General features: G+C 37.3%; 1 protein-coding gene across 3 annotated transcripts in view; it reads right to left on the reverse strand.

The window, feature by feature from the left end:
* Positions 1 to 18,746, reverse strand: part of NEK7 (NIMA related kinase 7) — an 83,607-nt gene that overhangs the window by 15,723 nt on the left and 49,138 nt on the right. For all 3 annotated transcript variants that reach the window (XM_075422312.1, XM_075422314.1, XM_075422313.1), the window contains exons 6-8: positions 12,461 to 12,569; positions 9,678 to 9,785; positions 2,384 to 2,478 (exon numbers count right to left, since the gene is read on the reverse strand). In XM_075422312.1, the coding sequence (XP_075278427.1) occupies positions 2,384 to 2,478; positions 9,678 to 9,785; positions 12,461 to 12,569 (312 nt within the window). The remainder of the gene's footprint in view (positions 1 to 2,383; positions 2,479 to 9,677; positions 9,786 to 12,460; positions 12,570 to 18,746) is intronic.

An 18,746-nucleotide genomic window follows, 5' to 3' on the forward strand; every position in this document is an offset into this window, starting at 1 on the left:
TGTAATATAGGTTAGAAATAAAAACTTTTCAAAACAACATACATTATAGCAAATCAGTCTAAACTTAAAACATTGACTGAGTTTAGCAGCAGTTAAGAATTTATTGAGAAGTGACAAACATGCCACAGCTTTTCTCCAATTCAGCTGGAGAGAATCCAGAGCACATATGAGCACACATCAACATGAAATCAACATAACAAAACACGCTAAAATGAAGGCAATAGACATATCACAAAAAGATACCCAGCACAAAACTGCACAGGTAATAAAAATACCATGCATTAGTCCACCCATGTCTTGAAGAGTCTTAAATAACCACTTTTAGATAATTAAAAAAAAAAAAAAAAAAGAGAGAGAGAGAAGAATACTAAGCATATAATTTGAGTTCACTGTACCTAAAATTTCAAAATTGTATCTCAGTGATCCAACAAAAACAAAACCACAAATATCTGCTATGTTGTAGAATTAACTAACGGAATAAATATACCTCTAAAAAATTAAAAGCTAAAGTTGAAAATGCTGCCATATACTATAGCTATATAAAATTCATCAGCAATAAGTATCTTAATAGTTACTTTATTCTTACAGCAAAGTAAAAACCAAACACAACACCTTATCAACTTCAATACCATCCTGGTAAAACTTCTAAAATAAAAAGAGAATGGTATTTAAAGATGCTGAGTTAAACAACGGAATTAAGATATTTAGCTACTTAGCAATTATGTACCAGATCAAAGAAAAAATTAATATTCACATAGGTGTTTAATATACTGAACCAGCAGCAAGCTCAAAAAAATACCCAAAAATCTTCTTTAGAAAAGTACTATTGATTTCTATCCAGTCACTTTATTTCATATAGCACAGAACAAAAATTAACCTCAAAACATGTTTATTTTATATAATAATTAGTTATTGAAGGGTTTTATTTGTTTGCTTCCAGATTTTAAACAATCCTCAAGGAAACCAATGAGGGGAAAAGCAGTAGTAACACTGAAAAATCCTCATCTACCTTTATGTTATCTTTAGGCTCCTGCTTGTGCAAGCGTGGAAAGTGGAGCTTTGAAACCAATGGCAGTTGCCATGGTCAGTATTAAGGAATCCCAATATGGGATCAAGTTTCACTTCAGGATTTAAACTTCTAAATACTTGCTATTGGGTATCCGACTTTATTCCTGTGAATTGTTCCAAAGATTCAGAAGTAACAGTTATACATAGATCTGTAAACTCTGCAGAGCTGCAATACAGCTACTTGTCCTTCTAGTATTTAAAGCAACACGTTAATGATAGAAAGTAAGCTAGTGTTACTGGAGACAATTCACCTAGTAGCAACACACGACTTCAACAGGCTGACAATGTTTCCTACAAATTCCTGAACCAACAGGAGGTGCCAATCCTGTTGAATATGCGTTAAATGAGTTCTGCTGACTCACTGAGGCAGGTGGCTTGCAGGTAAATGAAAAGTGAGTTGGGTATATTGGCTTTTATCTGCAACGTGACTAGAAAGATTTCACTGCCATTGCTGATGAGAGAAAATTTTTTTCCAGCATCCTTCAAAACAAGTGTTCAGTCTTTTGATGAACAAACGATATGCAAACAACTTTGAAGACATAGTTGCCTTAGAAGCCTACCTGTTCTCCACACCTTCATTCACCTCAATTGCTATTTGCCCTATATCTTTATTTTCTCAGACTGTAATATCATTTGAAATTATGTCACCTAGTTATCTCCACCATACTAGTACAGAAATTAACCAATAGCTATAGTTTAACCAACTGGAGGAGAAGAAAGAGTAGAAAAATTTTGTAAGTCTGTGCAGCTGAAGTCATTATCTTGAAAGTTAATCCAAGCTAGCGGTAACCAGTACACAGTAAGCCACTTTTTTATTGTTTTACTCAGGTTTCAAACAATTTAAAGAAATTAAACTTGTATTAAAATAACTACAATGTAGTTTTGAAAGTATTGCATACTCAAGTCAGCCTCACTATTCCTCGATGCATTTATTACCAAAATCCTGTAAGAAGCATAGGCCATAAAAACACCTATAACAATTTTACATATGCTTGCCATTATTCATTTATCAATCCTTCAGTTATGCCAATCTTCTGTAAATTGCTGTAAAATACTTTGTTGCAAGCCCAGTAAAAGGCAAGCCTTGCATAACACAAATAGAAGTATTTCATATGCTGGAGTTACTTAAAGAGTCCTGATCGCTAATACTAAATAAAGACACATAACAGCTGAAAAGTAGCTTTTCCACAATGCTACATACTTTTCTAAACAATAAAAACATACAAATAGATCCTAAAACAATACTTAGTACATTGGGGGGGCAGAAGGGGAAGCACAACAGTGTTATTAAGTTCACTGTATACATCAATATTACCTCATACAGCAGACAGCCTAGAGACCAGATGTCAGATTTGAAGTTGTAACCATTTTCGTGTATTCTCTCTGGAGACATATAATAAGGTGTACCAACTGCAATAAATACACAGTATTTTTGAATGAAAAATTATGTTGTTATATAGTAGTAAAAGTACAGTTTTCTTGGCTGAAAAACATTTTTCATCTTCTGCATTTCTCATTTTGCTACACATATAATTTCAATTCATACTTATGACTTCAGTTTGACAGAAATACACATGAATTAGACATCTATTTCACCCAATGCAGCTTTTTTTCTCTACTGATATCTCATTACCAGAATTATTCAGTTACAGAATACTTCCAATTTATCTTTTAAAGAAGCTCAAAAGTAATTATTTTCTTCCAAAGAGAACTAAGGGAACATACTACACATGCACACACACACATCCTTGTTCCTTTCCAAACGGTTAATCACTGTGGCTGGAAATAACAACAGCTAGAAATTCTCTTAAATGTCTCGATATTTTTTTTTTTAATTAGTTGTCTGTTCCTCCTTTTGAGAATATACAAATCTGAAAAAGCTGCTTTTGAAACTATTGAACAGCATTTAGTTTGCATAACCAAAACTAAAATTGAGCCTGAAATCCAGGATCTTCAGCTTCCCAGAGAGGAAGGCAGGCAAACCTGCAAGCCCAGCGCAAGCTGAGGTTCCTACAAGCAACTCAGCCATCTGCTGCAGGACTCGACTCTGCGAGGGCTTTTCAGCTCCCAAATCTGTGGCTGTCCTAGCTTAATCCTGCCCCAGAGCTGTGGGCTCTGGAGACGTCTGCGTTTTCTAGGACCGTCCCAGAGCAAATTTCCATTGGATACTCGAGTGTATCTCTCCCCTCAATTTTAATGAGACCCTACCCATCTGTGTCACACGCTACTTAGAAGAGAGAAATGCTAAGAGATGTTTCGGCTCCGTAAAAAAAAGCCATTAAAAATAAATATGAGTAATGCATAAGTGACAGATCAACAAAAAAAAAAAAAAAAGACAAAAAATAACAGTAGTGGCAATTCTGGTGCATCACCTCTGAACTTTCTCCCTCTATCCCCCCCCAAAATTACTGCCTAACAGCAAAGAGAGTCACAGATCTACGTAGATTTTTACTTCAGTTTTGTGTGGAGTATTTTCTTAAGCACTGAATCCTGATGACGAAAACCAACTGAATTCTGTCAATTCAATACAAGTTGACCTTATTTCAAAACTAAACATCTTGCAACACAGAGATTAAAATCAGCACTCTCACTGCAAACTATGAAAATTAGAGAGTGAACCTCACTCTATTTTACTGAACACAAAGATCTCTTAAAACTTCTGCACTTCTGAATTAGCCTCATCTATTCAGCATCCATCTCTGTATGAACACTGGAAACAAAGATATAACAAATACATAACGTAATTCCAAAGCTGAATAATCAGGCTAATAGTTTTAATTAATCAGATTAATAACTTTACATCATTTCCAAAAGTTAAGGGTTATGCTTTGACAATGTGCACTATTTTTACAGAGGCTGTAAAATCTCAAACGATGTCATGCTTCCTGGGGCGGGGGGCGGGGGGAGGAGTACTTTCCTACTTGAAAGACCCAGCTCAGATTGGGAAAACCAGTACCACCTCATCCCAGGTCAGGCCACTGCTGCTGGCAACCCATAATTTAAAATTATCTCCTCTTGGCAAACAATATTGAAAACAATATTCCAAACCAGTATAAACTGAGAACGTGCTTCTTTAACAGATATGCAAGGACAGAGGTCCCATATTGCATCCTACAATGGACTCAGCCCCCTAAATATTTTGGGGGAGACTTCCAGCCCCAGGAAAGCTGAGGGTGCCGCAGGCCCCCTCCCCAGAGGCTCCCTTACTGCTGGCCTGAGCAATCACTGCAGCTCTGAACCAAGACTGCAAAAGATCAAGAGCTTAAAAGGAGAAAGGCAAGTGAAAATGACAGAGTGCTGCAAAAACCCTTTACTCTCGTGGGACGTTCATATTCACCCACAGCAGAGGAATGGTCAAGAAGGATGGTCTTTTCCCTGGGAAAGAACAGGCACACAGATGGGTGGGCTGCAACATCAAAATAGCTACCAGAATATCCAGAAGCAACTCTGTTATTCTAATGTATCAACAGCAATACTTTAATGAGTGTTTAGTGACAGCAATCTTAAAATTTGAAACTGTAATTAAATAACATTAGGCATGACACAGCTTTCATACTTCTATTCTCCTTACTGTTGTACTTCCCCCTTGAAATTGCGGTGATTTTTTTTTGTGTTACTCCAAGGGCTTGTGAGTTCGGACACCTCTGAAAACTTTCAGCTGTATTTTGCATCCACAGCATTTGCAATGCAGTGGTTTAGCATATTCTCATGCTTTGTTAACAGAATTCATCTAAAACCAAAAGACAGGTTTAGTAGTAATCTGGTTCTGAGCTGGTTACAGCAGCGGTGCCTTTGCTGCTCCGAGACCTCATGCGCGTAGCCGGCAGTGAGCAATGTGCCAGAAAGCGGCTTCGCAGAATCCACAGGGGCAGCTGAAAACAGAGGTTTGACAGCTCACAGTTTACCAAAAGCAAAGGTAATTTTAACCAGTAGCTCCAGGAAGCCTGCTGATACGTTAGGGATCTGATATGACTGTGAAAGATTGATGGTAGTGAACAGGACGAACAAATGCTATCATTGCACAGCATTTAGCCTAGCGTAACACCTTAACTGCAATACAACCTGAAGCCCCCGATGATCAACAAGTGAAAGCAATTGAAATTACAGTTGTATTAGTCGCTGAATCACAAAAACAACCTGCAGATCTAGACATCATTACTACCTGTAAACTGTTTTTAACAGAACATGACACAAAAGATTCATTATTCTCACATTCAGGAACTACTGAAGGCATTGCAACGACTCTTTAAACCAGTGAGCAATCTCAGCACATAGTGCTTTACTGCTGGCAAGCTACTACAAGATGTGATTATACTTCATGTATCCTTCCTGGATCATTATTTTTTCTGTTAAATGCAATACAGCACCACAATACTATAGAGATGTGACTTTCTTTACTCATCTGAAGACAGAAGTGGGATAATACAAGACAAAGACGCAGCATATAATACAGAGTTCAACGCAATATGCAAGTGCTTAACACAATTAATGGTTGATGCTGAAGACAGACAAAGTTACAAATGAGTTGCAGTTGTGGAACAGTGAGGGTAACCAACGACTAACATGACAAATTCTCCGTAACTACAATTATTTTTTAAACTTCTTTATTTTATTATAAATGTAGGAGATTTCTAAGTCACAGGCTCATCTTCAACCACAGATACCGGACCTAAGACCTCAAGTAACCCTGCAACCTAGCCTACATTATGCAAATAGTCTAAGTGCAGAAATCAATCTATAAGTATCTTGGGTTGTTTTATAACGTAGCATTGTAACAGCACAACAATTTATCTTCAGCTTTCAAACTACTGTAAATAAAAAAAGAGCTGTTTCAATACAGCTTCTCCTGGTGACTGTGATGAATCAGCTGCAGATCTCCCTGCTAGCCTTCCTGTGCACTGAGGGCGCAGGTTCTCAGAATGGTTTGGTTGAGAGTACGGGAGTGGGGCTTACTCTATCCGCAGGGAAACAGTGCTGCATATCACCGCCTCAGCACTGGCTCTGACAGTCTCTGCTGGGTTAGAGATCCATATGTAAGAGGAAAGGAGAGCATCTGCACACATTTTTACAAGGTATTTTATTCTCCACAACCTGCATAAGTTTACAGTCAAATCCCTCATAACATAGCTCTGTGCTAGGGACAGGGGTACCATGGAAATGACAGAAGTCGTCAAACCACAAAAGAAACACCAGAATTCAACACAGATGATCCTTTGCTTTCAAGCATTTTAAGAAGATTGCAGATCTGTTCCTTTGCCCTGCAAGAAGGTATTCACGTTGCGGCAGCAGGGTCCGCCTGGACACCATACTGTGTAACCCTGTAGCACAACCACAATGGGGAACTGTTTTGTTTCATTTGGGTTTTTGTTGTAATTGAAATACTAGAATATTCACTATCCTTAAATCTAATGAATGGCTAACAAAGATTTAAAAATGCACATTTCCACGAGCTTGCCTCAGAATTGCCATTTCAAAGAGGATAAGGCCTAGCATTCAGCCATTAAAAACAGCAACAACAACAAAAAAATCCCTAACACACGCACACGCGCACATGCGCGCACACATGCGCGCGCACACACACACACACACACCCCCACCCCCCCACCCCAAGAAATTCTGTCAAGTTTGTATCAAATCAACAATACCAAATGCCTCAACTTCTGCATTTTTGGAAGAAAGATTTTCTATTTTCAAAAAGGTATATACACCCCACAATAGAGAATTCTACTGTTTTGATAAGGCTATATAGAAAGAGTTAAGAACATTAACAAACCTTGTCCAGTGCAGTATTTTTATTTGTTTCAAATGGACCATCAGCAAGTCTTCTAATTAAATCAGTATTATTCATAATTAGCTGTTAGAAGCTGTGGCTAATAAAAATTTTAGTACTTTTCTTTATCTCTGAAAGCCTGAATCTAGTTTGCTACTGAAATTTTTATAAAGCCTGTAAACAAGTATAAATTGCTACACATAACATGTCTGTAATTCACTTGGTTTTGTGCACCAAAGGTTTATGGAATCATAAAAAGACACAACTTTGAAAGAAATTTCAGGAAAACCAGCATCAGAAACTAAAGGAAAAATTAATTTTAAAAAGTGGTCTCTGCTAGTGACATGATAAATCAGAGTGTTACTGTCTCCACTGTAGCCTAAGTTAACAGCTGAACAAAACCTTTTTCCTAGGGTGAATTCTGACACTAGGTCATAACTAAGAGGGAAATGGGAGAAGATGGGGAAAAAAAGAAAATAAAAAATAACAGCTCCTCTACCAAGACACAGGACCCAACATTAGAAACAAAGCTTCCATTCCCCTAAACCCCCACTCTCTGGATGACACTTGTATTTGTAAGAGAAAGAGCTTTGAAGGGTTAGGGGGTTTTACACTGTTTTTGACTCTAGCTCAGTCTTCAGTCCCTTTGCAACCATTCCCCTGCAACGAGCCAAAACAACCCGGGGTTGAAGCAGGCTGTTCCTCTTTAACTTCCTGACTTCTGCCTCAGAACACAAGTCTAGCTCTCCTGCCCCCACAACTGACTTCTGCCTTCTTCGTGCACTCCTACCTACTGATTAGGATTTACAGCTTCCTGCAAATACCGTCCAGGAGCAGCTCCCTTTTCACACCGCTCATTTACATCCTTCTTCCATTCGCAGGCAGCAGCAGGACATAACTATGACAAGTAAGATCTCCATAGTGCTGCCAGAGACAGCCACGGGGCTCCGATGGCAGCATGAACAGCAGCACTTCATATAATGCACAATGCCATGAAATGGTATCGAATCTTTAGGGTTTATCTGAACTTTGATGTGGAACCCAAGCATGTTTCCAGTCTGGTCTCACTGCTTCTCTGTCTCATTTTTTCATTAATGCAAGATCACACATCTGTGTCCGAGTTTCACCTCAGTCCTATTAAGATCTCAGCAGTCAGTCATCTTTTTGACTATACCAGTTTCAGTATGCACCAAACATGACAAAAACAGTCAGCCACAAAAGAGTGACCAAAGGCTTTCTGGAAGACAGCGAAGTAATGAACATATCAGCAGTTTCCTTCCTAAAATAGGGTTTTTTGGCTGTTAGCACAAGTATCGCCCACACCTCAAATGTGGTACAAACATGCTGAACATCAATCCTCTCTCTTCTTCCACACTGTACTGATAACTAGGACTATCTGAACAAAGTTAAATTAAGAGGTGAGGATAAATATGTCACATTTTAATCCAGAAAGTCTGATACTTCATAGTCTAATTAGAAACCTCAGCATCTGAACAAACACAATTCTTTATGTGTCCTCCCATGGCCCTAAATTAAGGATTGTAAAAGTTACTCAACTGTTCTTGGCTTTTTTAGATATTATCTTCCTTATCACGCACTCCTGTCAAACTTATAAAAATATCCAAATGCCCAATCACAGAATTGTCACTGTCATTTGTTAAAAATTTTTACTGATCAGCATTTGAATTGATTTTACCTATCTGTATTCAAATATCAAGTAGGGTGCTCTGCCTGCCTCAATACCCTTTACAAGGAACAGGAGACAATTCTGGATGCTGCCGTTAATGGCCCTGCTCTTGTAGGGTCTAAAAGTTCATTTCACAACCTTTGCAGCCAGTGAACAGGCTTAATTCAGCAACCACTAAACACAGCCACTTCAGCGGGGGAAAAGAAATATTTCTTAAATAAAAAAACCTACATAACCATACCATAAACACCAATTCTTACATTTCTCTCTAAAGCAGATCCTATTCTATTTACAAGACTTTCCTCTTTCAGAGAGATCCTCTTAGATTCTGCCGTTTGTCCATTCCCTACTTTTGAACTTAAAATATCCGCCAAATTTTTACTTTTTCTTCTTTAAAGGCTTCTTAATTATCCCAGTCTCCACATGCTACTCAAAAGATGCAAATTATATGCAAAGTTTGTTCGGAAAAAGACAATACAATGTTAGCTTTTATGTACCAGCAAAGAATAGACTGGGCATTTCAGAAGGTTTTTCTCTATTCTTGTAAGTTTTCTGGGGTTTGTTTTCGTTGTTTGGTTTGTTGGGGGGGGGGGGTGTACTTTGGTTTTCAAGTCTTTATGGTTCATAAAGCCTAATGCCGATCTCTCCTTGACTTATTTAGCTTACACTGCGAAACTCCACCTTAAAACAGGCAAGCTCCTCTGTTAGCCCTTTCAAAGTATATAACAAATGTCATCAATGCCACCCTACAGGCACACAGAATTACTAGATTCTTTCCAACACTGGTTAAAGTTCAAATGAATTTTTAAAAAATGTACCTGTATTATTGATCTTATTTTTTTCCTAGCATTTCTAGAAAACACTGCTGTCATGAAGACTTGTTTCGAGTCAGGAATGTACATTAAACGACTCAAAGGGGGAAGGAAAAAAAACAAGCCACAAAAAACCCCCAACGAGCTGTACCACTGAAAATGACACCTCAGTGTTACAGCTTTTCTGTATTCGTCCATGGTGGTGACCATTTATTTTATTATTATTTAAGAAAAGCTTTAGCTGGACCTAACCTTCTTTTTCATGAGTGAGCACAGTATTTCCACCCTGTAAAAGAAAGCAGTTCACCTCCCCAACACCTGCACCTTGAAGAAAGCTTACCTAAAGAATGTGCAGCTGTGGTTTTGGAGCTGAAAAACCGACCAAGTCCAAGGTCTCCAAGCTTTACTACCCCTGTAGCTGTAATGAACACATTAGCTGGCTTTATATCTGAAAAAAAAAGTTTAAGAAATTTAAAAGTCACAGTGAGATTGCAAAAAGAGCTACTGCTTTATTAATAATAGACCAAAAGAGGCTTTTATTTACAGCTAATATTAACAAAATTTAACTGTGCTGTTCAGAAAGCGTGAGTCTGGGATTCGGAATTTCAAATTAACTATTTTAATAGTACAAACATTGCTCAAGCAAAAAATCAAGAACCATGGAAAGTATTTAAAACAACAATGGAAACAAACAGCAACAAAATCACAGCAACCCCCACACCTACCCACCGAAGCATATACAGCGAATTCATCACTACTTTACATAAGCTATATGTAAGGACTTCCATTAGAACTAGAAAATCTCTCAGTATGTCTTAAGTAACATACGAAAAATGTTTTCAAGAACTGTAAAACATATTTTTCATCAGTTGTGCTGATCAGATTACCCACAGTGGCATGATGTTATTTATTTCAAATAGGTAACTGATTCTATTTAATAGCAAGCATTAAAAAAAAAAAGAAGCAAGTTTTACTCAGAAGAATGGTTATTTGAACTCGTCAATGGAATTGGGCTAATCAAGTAGAAACAAAGAAAAATAATGATGTATACCCCAGACAGTTATTTTTCACAAGTAATATTCAGTTTAAATTTTGACCCAATCCTTTAGAGACAGCAGCAAATATTTTTATTTTATGATTTTTAACAAGGTACCTATCCTGTTAGTCTTAACTGACCTGATATTTGTCTGGCAAGTGTGCTTAGCTCTTATCAGCTCAAGAGCAATGCACTGTGGCTCTAAACTTAAAGAAAATCACCTAACTTTTGTAACAGGGGATTACAGTTTGCATTAGATGTTGATACAGTAAAAGGAATGGTTAATAACCCTCAAACAGGAGCATTTTCATGTTTCCCATAAAAAGTTACAAAACCTTATAAGCTTTACAGAGGAAGACAGAAGCAGTTATGTTCTGCTGCTATGTGACCTAGTTTTTAGAAGTTTGGATCGCCCTTTGTGTAACAATCCAACACGGGTATTGTTGGATTGTTACACAAAGAGAAGGCTGCGAGGCGACCTCATAAATGCTTACAAATATCTGAAGGGTGGGTGTCAGGAGGATGGGGCCAAGCTCTTTTCAGTGGTGCCCAGTGACAGGACAAGGGGCAATGGGCACAAACTGAAGCAGAGGAAGTTCCGTCTGAACATGAGGAAGAACTTCTTCCCTCTGAGGGTGACGGAGCACTGGAACAGGCTGCCCAGGGAGGTTGTGGAGTCTCCTTCTCTGGAGATATTCAAGACCCGCCTGGACAAGGTCCCGTGCAGCCTGCTGTAGGTGACCCTGCTTCAGCAGGAGGGTTGGACTAGATGACCCACAGAGGTCCCTTCCAACCCCTACTATTCTGTGATTCTGTATCTGCTCAGATTAAAAATAGCTTTAATTGTCTTTGGTTTTGGTGTGCAACCATGGAATTGTTAGATTGGCCATGGGCTTGCCAGAAGCTTTGAAGGTAGTATTTCAGTTTAAGGAATTTAAATTCATTTTGGTTTTGAGCTAAAATAATACTGAAATAAACTAGTTCACTCATAAAAGCATTCAAGGAAGATACCTATACTCTATGGAAAGAATCTGTCATTTTCGGTCCTTCTCTGTGTAATTTGCACTAGTAGGTCTGTACAAATGTGTAAAGGAAACAAAAAAAAAAAAAGGAGAATCTCAAGGGAAAGCCATTTGCAGGGGCATCTAAATTGATGTGCTGAAGGGTGCAACATCTCTAGCTGCAAATGACAAAGCTCAGCAGAGATTGAGGGACTTCAGCTTTCAGGCAGCTATTTGCATCCCAGCAGAAGGCAGCCACCAACCCAAGTCATCTAATTTCACCTGAACCCAGAGAGACAGCCCATACACAACTTGCAACTCATAGCCAGAGGGATTTCCAAGGAAAAAAAACCCTATACATCTGAGAAGCAGCTATACTACAATCTGTTTTCTTTGACTCAGAGCTACAAGGTACAATGAAGACAACATACAGAGGAGACAGCAGTACAGAGGTTTAAAATAGGTAAAAGATTTAGTACCTGACAGGGATAGCTGGCAACTACAAGGGCTGTTGGGACACAGTACTTGACACAGAGATTGGAAATAGCAGAGAGGAGCAGAGAAAGTGAGAAAATGCTCATGACTGCACATAATCCAGTAGATAAGGGAGTAGAGGGGCCTATACATCACCAGAAGGCATGGCAGGAGGCAAATACTTTTGTAAGTAAAAAAGGTGCAAGAGGTGAAAAGAATGGATGGATAGCTGTGCAAGAATGCAGGTAACAACACTTGGGAGAGACAATGGGCAAATATAGAAGAACAGGACAGAAAATAAGTGCCAGGAAAATGAATTGAGCAAGGAAAGAGCTAGCAGTGGCAGGGTCTCCATCACCTACACAACTACCACTTATTTTGAAAATCTGGTGTCAGAAGCCATGGCTGCAAATGCCTACCACAGCAAACGTACAACCAGGAACTTCTGTCACACTCTTCCGTTACTTACAAACCATTACAGAAACATACATTCTGTCAGCTGTCAAAATTGATTCCATTATGACTTTATTTGGCATCATTTGCATTGAACCGGCTTAATTCTCACACAGTAAAAGGTTTAGTAAAGACAAACCATCTTTGATCCTGTATTACCTCTATGCATAACACGACGAGAATGCATATGCTCCAAGGCACTGCAAAGCTGAACAAAGTACTTCCAAACTGTTCTTTCAGGAATCAACCTCTTCTGTTTCTTAAAATGCTTAAAGAAAAGAGGATGGACACTGAAGATTAAAAAATAAAACTTGCATAAAATGACCGAAAAAAGAAAAGATAGAAAATTCTTTATTTAAAGAAACAAATACAAGAGGCTCATAACCTAATGAGAGAGTTTTAACAAAATTTCTTGACACAGAAAGCTTTTCCCTGAAATATTAATGCCTGTATCACCAACGTGATATCCACATTGCATGTGGATGTATGTATCCCAATAATGCATCACCAAAACTACTATCCGAAAAAAGGATTTACTTGGTATTTAGCCATCCCCAGTGCAGGATTATTCTGATTAGAACAGAGGCTAGAGTAAGTAGCCACAGAACATATAAAGGTACGTGCCACAGAACGTCCCAAATGAAGTACTTCCTTACACTAACATTCATTTCCATATCCTCATTTTCTAAATAAAAGGAAAAAAAATAGTACTGACACAATCACAAACAAATATCATGTAAAAGGAGTCAATCGGATTAGTCTTAGAAACTTCTGCGATACATAAAAGGGGACTAAAAGAACTGGAACTTCCAAAAATTTTACAGCGATCTAATTCCTGTTCAAATGTTTTCCATCCTGTATAAACAACCATTACCAATCACTGGTAACAGTTCAGAGGCCTGTTAAAGCTTACATGAAACATAATTATGCTCTGCTACACACATCTCCTTCAAATATTATACCCAGGGACTGGGATAACAGTCCTCCAAAAATACATACTGAAAACCTGAAATTCAGCCACTGCTAAAATGTGCAAGTTTGACCTTTATAAATTTTGCAGCTAAAAGTAACATGACTGAAAAACTGTTGCTCATTTAGTCTTTCTTTCTAAAGAATTTGTATTTTGACAGATTTTGAAGTTAAATACATGAAGAAAATATGTGAACAACTTTAATACTAGCAAAATTTTAGACGGAAAGCAAAGTACTTAGATGTATTTTAATAGCATGCGTATACACACACTTCACACTCATGCACACCATAAGCAAGTTCATATAACAAACATTAACTACTTTGGAAAAATAAAATTATTTTCATATATTACGTTAAAACATACCACTGAGAAGCTGACAGCTGCATCTACACATTACAGAGACATGCAGGAGGAGTATGAGAAAGGTGTTTCTACACTAGCTATAGTAAAATGCATCAGTCATACTCAGGATCATAACATTTCACCACAGTGCTTTTAGTTATAGGGATTATTTCAAAATGCATTTTCATTTAAATGAGGCAAAGCATATAAATGACTTCTTTAAATATAATTCTCTCTCAGTCTTGGACTGAATCCAAACAAACCCTCTGTATCTGTTCTCCCCGTAGATGGATTTGCATATCAGAGGATTGTTTGATGTCAACAGGAAGATGGAGACCAGGTTTCTTTTCATTTAAAAACAAATACACAATACATGTAAGCATGTGCACATGAAAGCATCGTTCCTTGATTTAAAATGCATTCTGAAATTATCATAATTATAACTAGGCACTTTATTTAAACATTTTGCATTATTGTTTTAACTCAACCCTAAGTGTGAGCAGTGATGAAACACCATTCACAAAATGTCTGAAATGAGGAGAATTTCCATTACAGATTTCCATTCTGATGTACCTGAAGTACATCAGTGTACTTTCAAACTATTTATGTACGAGTATTCTAACATTTTATTCATTTTCCATCTATAACGCTGTAGCTGACTGCACACTACAAAATCGGCTTCAGTTCCTACAGTGCAAGTACACAACGTAACAGTTTTTAAGACATATTCTGATTCTACTGAAAGCATTAATAATTTTGCATTATAATAATCTCTCTTCCTGAAAGCATTAATAATAGTATTAACCCTGTAGATTTTATCCATCTCATGAAGATGCAAAAAGAGCTGCCAGATTTGCTAACAATGTTTAAACAAAACAAAGAAATAGGCACCATTTTCACTTGTACAGGCTTAAAAATAATCCAGTATCTTTAAAATAAATTCACTGAACATTGTTTTCTGTAGTAATTGCACTGCCTTCTTCCATCATAATACATATTCTCAATGTTTTCCTGGGCTGTTGTCCATCAATAGTCAAAATAGTGATGAAAAGCCTCCACCACCAAAAAAAGATTGATTGTGCAAAACTAGTTACTGAAACAAGTTGTGTGTTTCTAGGAAACAGTCCAGCAGGCAGTGTTAATTCTGAGCAAAGTCAATAAGGAAAAGGAATCCCACTCCTGTTTAGAACCTTAGCTTCTAACAAGAAATTAAAGTTCATGGAAAACATGGTCAAACCTATTTTATGCCAAACAGTATAATTAAATTCATATAGCACATATTAACTGTATTCAAAGCAGGGTCCTTTTTTTCTCTCCTCTATTTTAAAATAGTTCATAATGCAAAACGCAGTTCTAACAGCTGTGGGTTTTGCCCCCTTCCTATAGGGAAGCCAAAACATAGCAGACATGATGCCAAAAGAGTAATTTTTAACCTCTACCGTAACACAGTGTAGTAGCACCACAAACAGTTAATACTAAAACTCATTCACTGCCTAGTGCGGTAATGTCTCAAGCATCCTAAGGTCCACACAATCAAGTTAAGTTACTACAGTTATCTCCCATTGTACACAAGTTGCTATTACCTGCCCAAATTTGACATCAAAGGAATACAGCCTGACATACAGCTTTCCAGAGTACTCTTATCTTCAACATTTTACTGTTCTGCTTCTTCCACTTGTCTGGGGCTCAAAGGACAGTCCTCCTGTCCCTCAGACCACTGACATTCTAGGGTATGACATTAAAAAACCCACACAAGCCTGTTCGAGGTGAAAGATCAGTCTCAACATAGTTGAAACCGGGCCAAAAGGGAACTGCTTGTGTACGTGCATTAAAAATTTGGGCAGTGCTGCAAGCTAGTGCTTTACCAGGTAAACAAAGAATACCAGGTATGCTCAGGCAGCAGATTGTCTCCCAGCAAGAATTATTTGTTTCAAAAGTCATATCCCATGAAACTTCCATCTCTGAGAACAGAATCACAAAAAAAAAAAAAAAAACACAAAAAGACTACTTTGAAGAGTTTTCACAACATCAGTACAGATAAAACTGCAATTCAGTCATTTAATGCAACTGGAAATTTTTAAGGTCACCAATTTGCTACTCGAATGCCTTAAAGAACTTTAAGGTAGGCAGGTTGGATCACCAGCTCGTCTTTTGGTCCCTTTTTACAGAATGACTGAGCAGTTTCATTATGGGAAAACGAAACTCTCCTGGTTTTCTCTAACAAATTGCTAAAAGAAAAATTAAATATTCTCCAAATGTTTCCATCCTAGTAAAGTTAAATATAGCTGCCTTGCACCTGAACAGCGTATGTCATTCAGCTTCTTGGAGGCATAAAAAAAAGATTAAGTAAAACGTAGATGGGGAAAAAAGTTTAAAATCAATATAAAAGCATGGAACTACATTATACTGAGTTTCTAAAGATGATGCTTTAAAGGTCAAATTCCGAAAGCAAAAGTGTCAGCAATTAGCAAATGGTCCTATCTAGGCTTAACAAGCACAGTTCAGAGAATACTCTTAGAGGAAATATGCAGGATTATGTCTGGCTTTTATAAGAAAACTAAGGATTTCCTGCAGATGAGTAAAGAACATTGAGCATAGATGATTCCAATACAGCTGGAGATTTCAGATATGACTGCCTATGTCTCAAGTAACTACACTTGGAAAAAATTTAGCATTCAGTTCAGAAGTTAGTGTCTCAAAGAATTTTAAAGAGTGATTTAGTCTTGTTTAGACCTCACGGAACAGGAAAAAAAATAGGATTAAATAAAAAAAAAAGATTAAAAAAGATTTTAAAATCCCAATGAGTGTTTAAGCAGCAAACTGGACTCTAGAAAGCAAGAGGTTTATGAATATCTCTTGCAGAGAGATGATAAACTGAACACCCAAACAAATTTGCAGAGTCATTATTAGAAAAAAAAAGTCTGTGAAACTGTCAAATGAGCCCACAAGAACACACATCTGAATTTCTCGCTGTGCATGCCTAGAGGCTAGAGTTGCCTTCTGAAAAGAGAACTTGGGGGAAAAGTAAAACCAGAATGATCATTTCCTTGCTTGAAATAGATTCCTTTCCCTTTCTTTCACATTTTGATGAGGATCTGGAACACATTTGACTATTCTCCTGACTTCAATTCCGGATTACAAAAATATAGACATGGGGTTTTTTACATTTTATTGCATAGTCTTATCATAATACAATGGTTCAACAACCAGATACTTGTGGGAAGAAATCTGAGCTTCATCAAGAGGAAAGTGATGTAGAAAGGATGATTACAAAGGACTTTCAACTAACACGTAATGAAGTTCTTGGCCACTTTGCCTGTGTTTCTTCGTGTGTCTTTTTTAATATGGACTGGCAGAAAGAACAGAGAGAGGAAAGAGGAGGTCCGGCAGCTGTAACAGGAAATTATGAAGCGCGAGCAAGAGTTCTCACTCTGTGAACACAGCAGAAACAAACCAGAACTGGCAAGGGCGTGCAGCGTCAAGAAGATAGACCAGTGAAGATGGATCTCAACATCTCTACATTTCAGAGTCAAGAGCAGAGACTCATGTCTATAGAAATGAAGTTTCTGTATGTTTTACTTTCTATTTAAGCAGCTATATAATTCTAGTAGGAAAGCAGTGTCCCAGGAGTTTTGTCTCGTTCTGTTCATTCATGAATTCAGCTGCCCATCTTTAGACTGTGGTTAAGTTTTTGGCCATTTTTTCTTGCTTTCTATGCAGAACAAAAATAGAACCTTCCACCACAGCTTTATTCAATCATCAAATTTGATCATAAGGTGATCAAATTTGCCTACATTTCAAGAATAGCAGCTGTCTCGTAGTTGTAAAAGTAGAACAAAATACAAAAAAAACCCGAACTATTTGGCATCTACAAACGGAACATACAGAAGGTAACATGTACTTTGCTAGTAAAGGGACTAACAGTAATAATAAATTAAAAAAATAAAAATAAAAATTTGCCTGGTTCTTTTTCCAGCTTCCTCACAGTTATTTAAATCTCCAGTTACTGAAGATGCCACACATTTCTTCCCCTTCCTGAATCCACAAAAAAGCCCACACATTTAAAAAAAAAAAAAAGAAAAAAAAAGAAAAAAAAAAAAATCAATCTTCCTCTGTTAGTGATCTTGATATAAGTACTTAGTCAACAGCAACAAAAGACTTAATATACAGTACAAAAACTAACAGACAAAATAAGTATACTAGTAGAAGTACCTACTAGCATCAGAAGGCCAAATTAGTAGAATGAAACTATCCTCTAAAAAAAAAAAAAAAAAAAGAAAAAAGATACAAACCACACTACATGGACACCACAGAACTGAGCCAGAAACAGCTTCTCAAACACAATCTTCCTTCAGACACAACCAAAATAAAGACATCTACTTACAAGGAATAGAGCGCCTTGTAAGAAAAAACACAAAATTGTCATATTTCTAGCTTTTAGTACATATTGTTTCATGCTAATAATCTATTAATCAGTCTGTTAATAAGACTCCTGATTAAACTCAGATCCCTTTGAAAGCTCTGAACAAAGTCACTGTACATATATACATATTTTTATCCAACTCCCTTTGCAGGGATTCATTTCATTTTTCCGTATTGAGGAGTCAACCTACAGTCACTCTGTTCCATCTAACATTTTCGAACACGCAAAAAAGCAGGAACATATGGTGTTCAGAAATAAAAATCACCTACTGAAATCAGATCTACTTGCAGAGCCACTAAAACAAAATTTCCAATACTACATCATTTTCATTGTCTCTGCTGTTGTCATTGAGCAGGGCTTCTTAAAACACACAGCCACATGTTTAAATTCAACAGTATTTGTTTACATGCATCTCTCTCCAACAAATGCCCTCGGGAAAAGTCGTACAGCGTGAAGAGGTGAAACTTGTGCTTGAATCATTAACTGTACTTCCTAATAAAAAGCAATAGCATGACACAGTAAATACAGAGGCTACCATCTTAACTTTTTTTTCCTTTTTACTACAAATAAGGCAGACAAATTCGCAATCTTCTCTCTTCATTCTCAGTAAGTTATTCATATAGTACAAACACTGACACTGCAAATTTCTCAAGAACAACTGCATGAAAAACAAAAAATAATCTCTAAGTATTATTTCAGGGCACTTC

The sequence above is a fragment of the Opisthocomus hoazin genome, chromosome 6 (assembly GCF_030867145.1).
Source record: "Opisthocomus hoazin isolate bOpiHoa1 chromosome 6, bOpiHoa1.hap1, whole genome shotgun sequence".
In the NCBI taxonomy this organism is placed as follows: Eukaryota; Metazoa; Chordata; class Aves; order Opisthocomiformes; family Opisthocomidae; genus Opisthocomus; species Opisthocomus hoazin.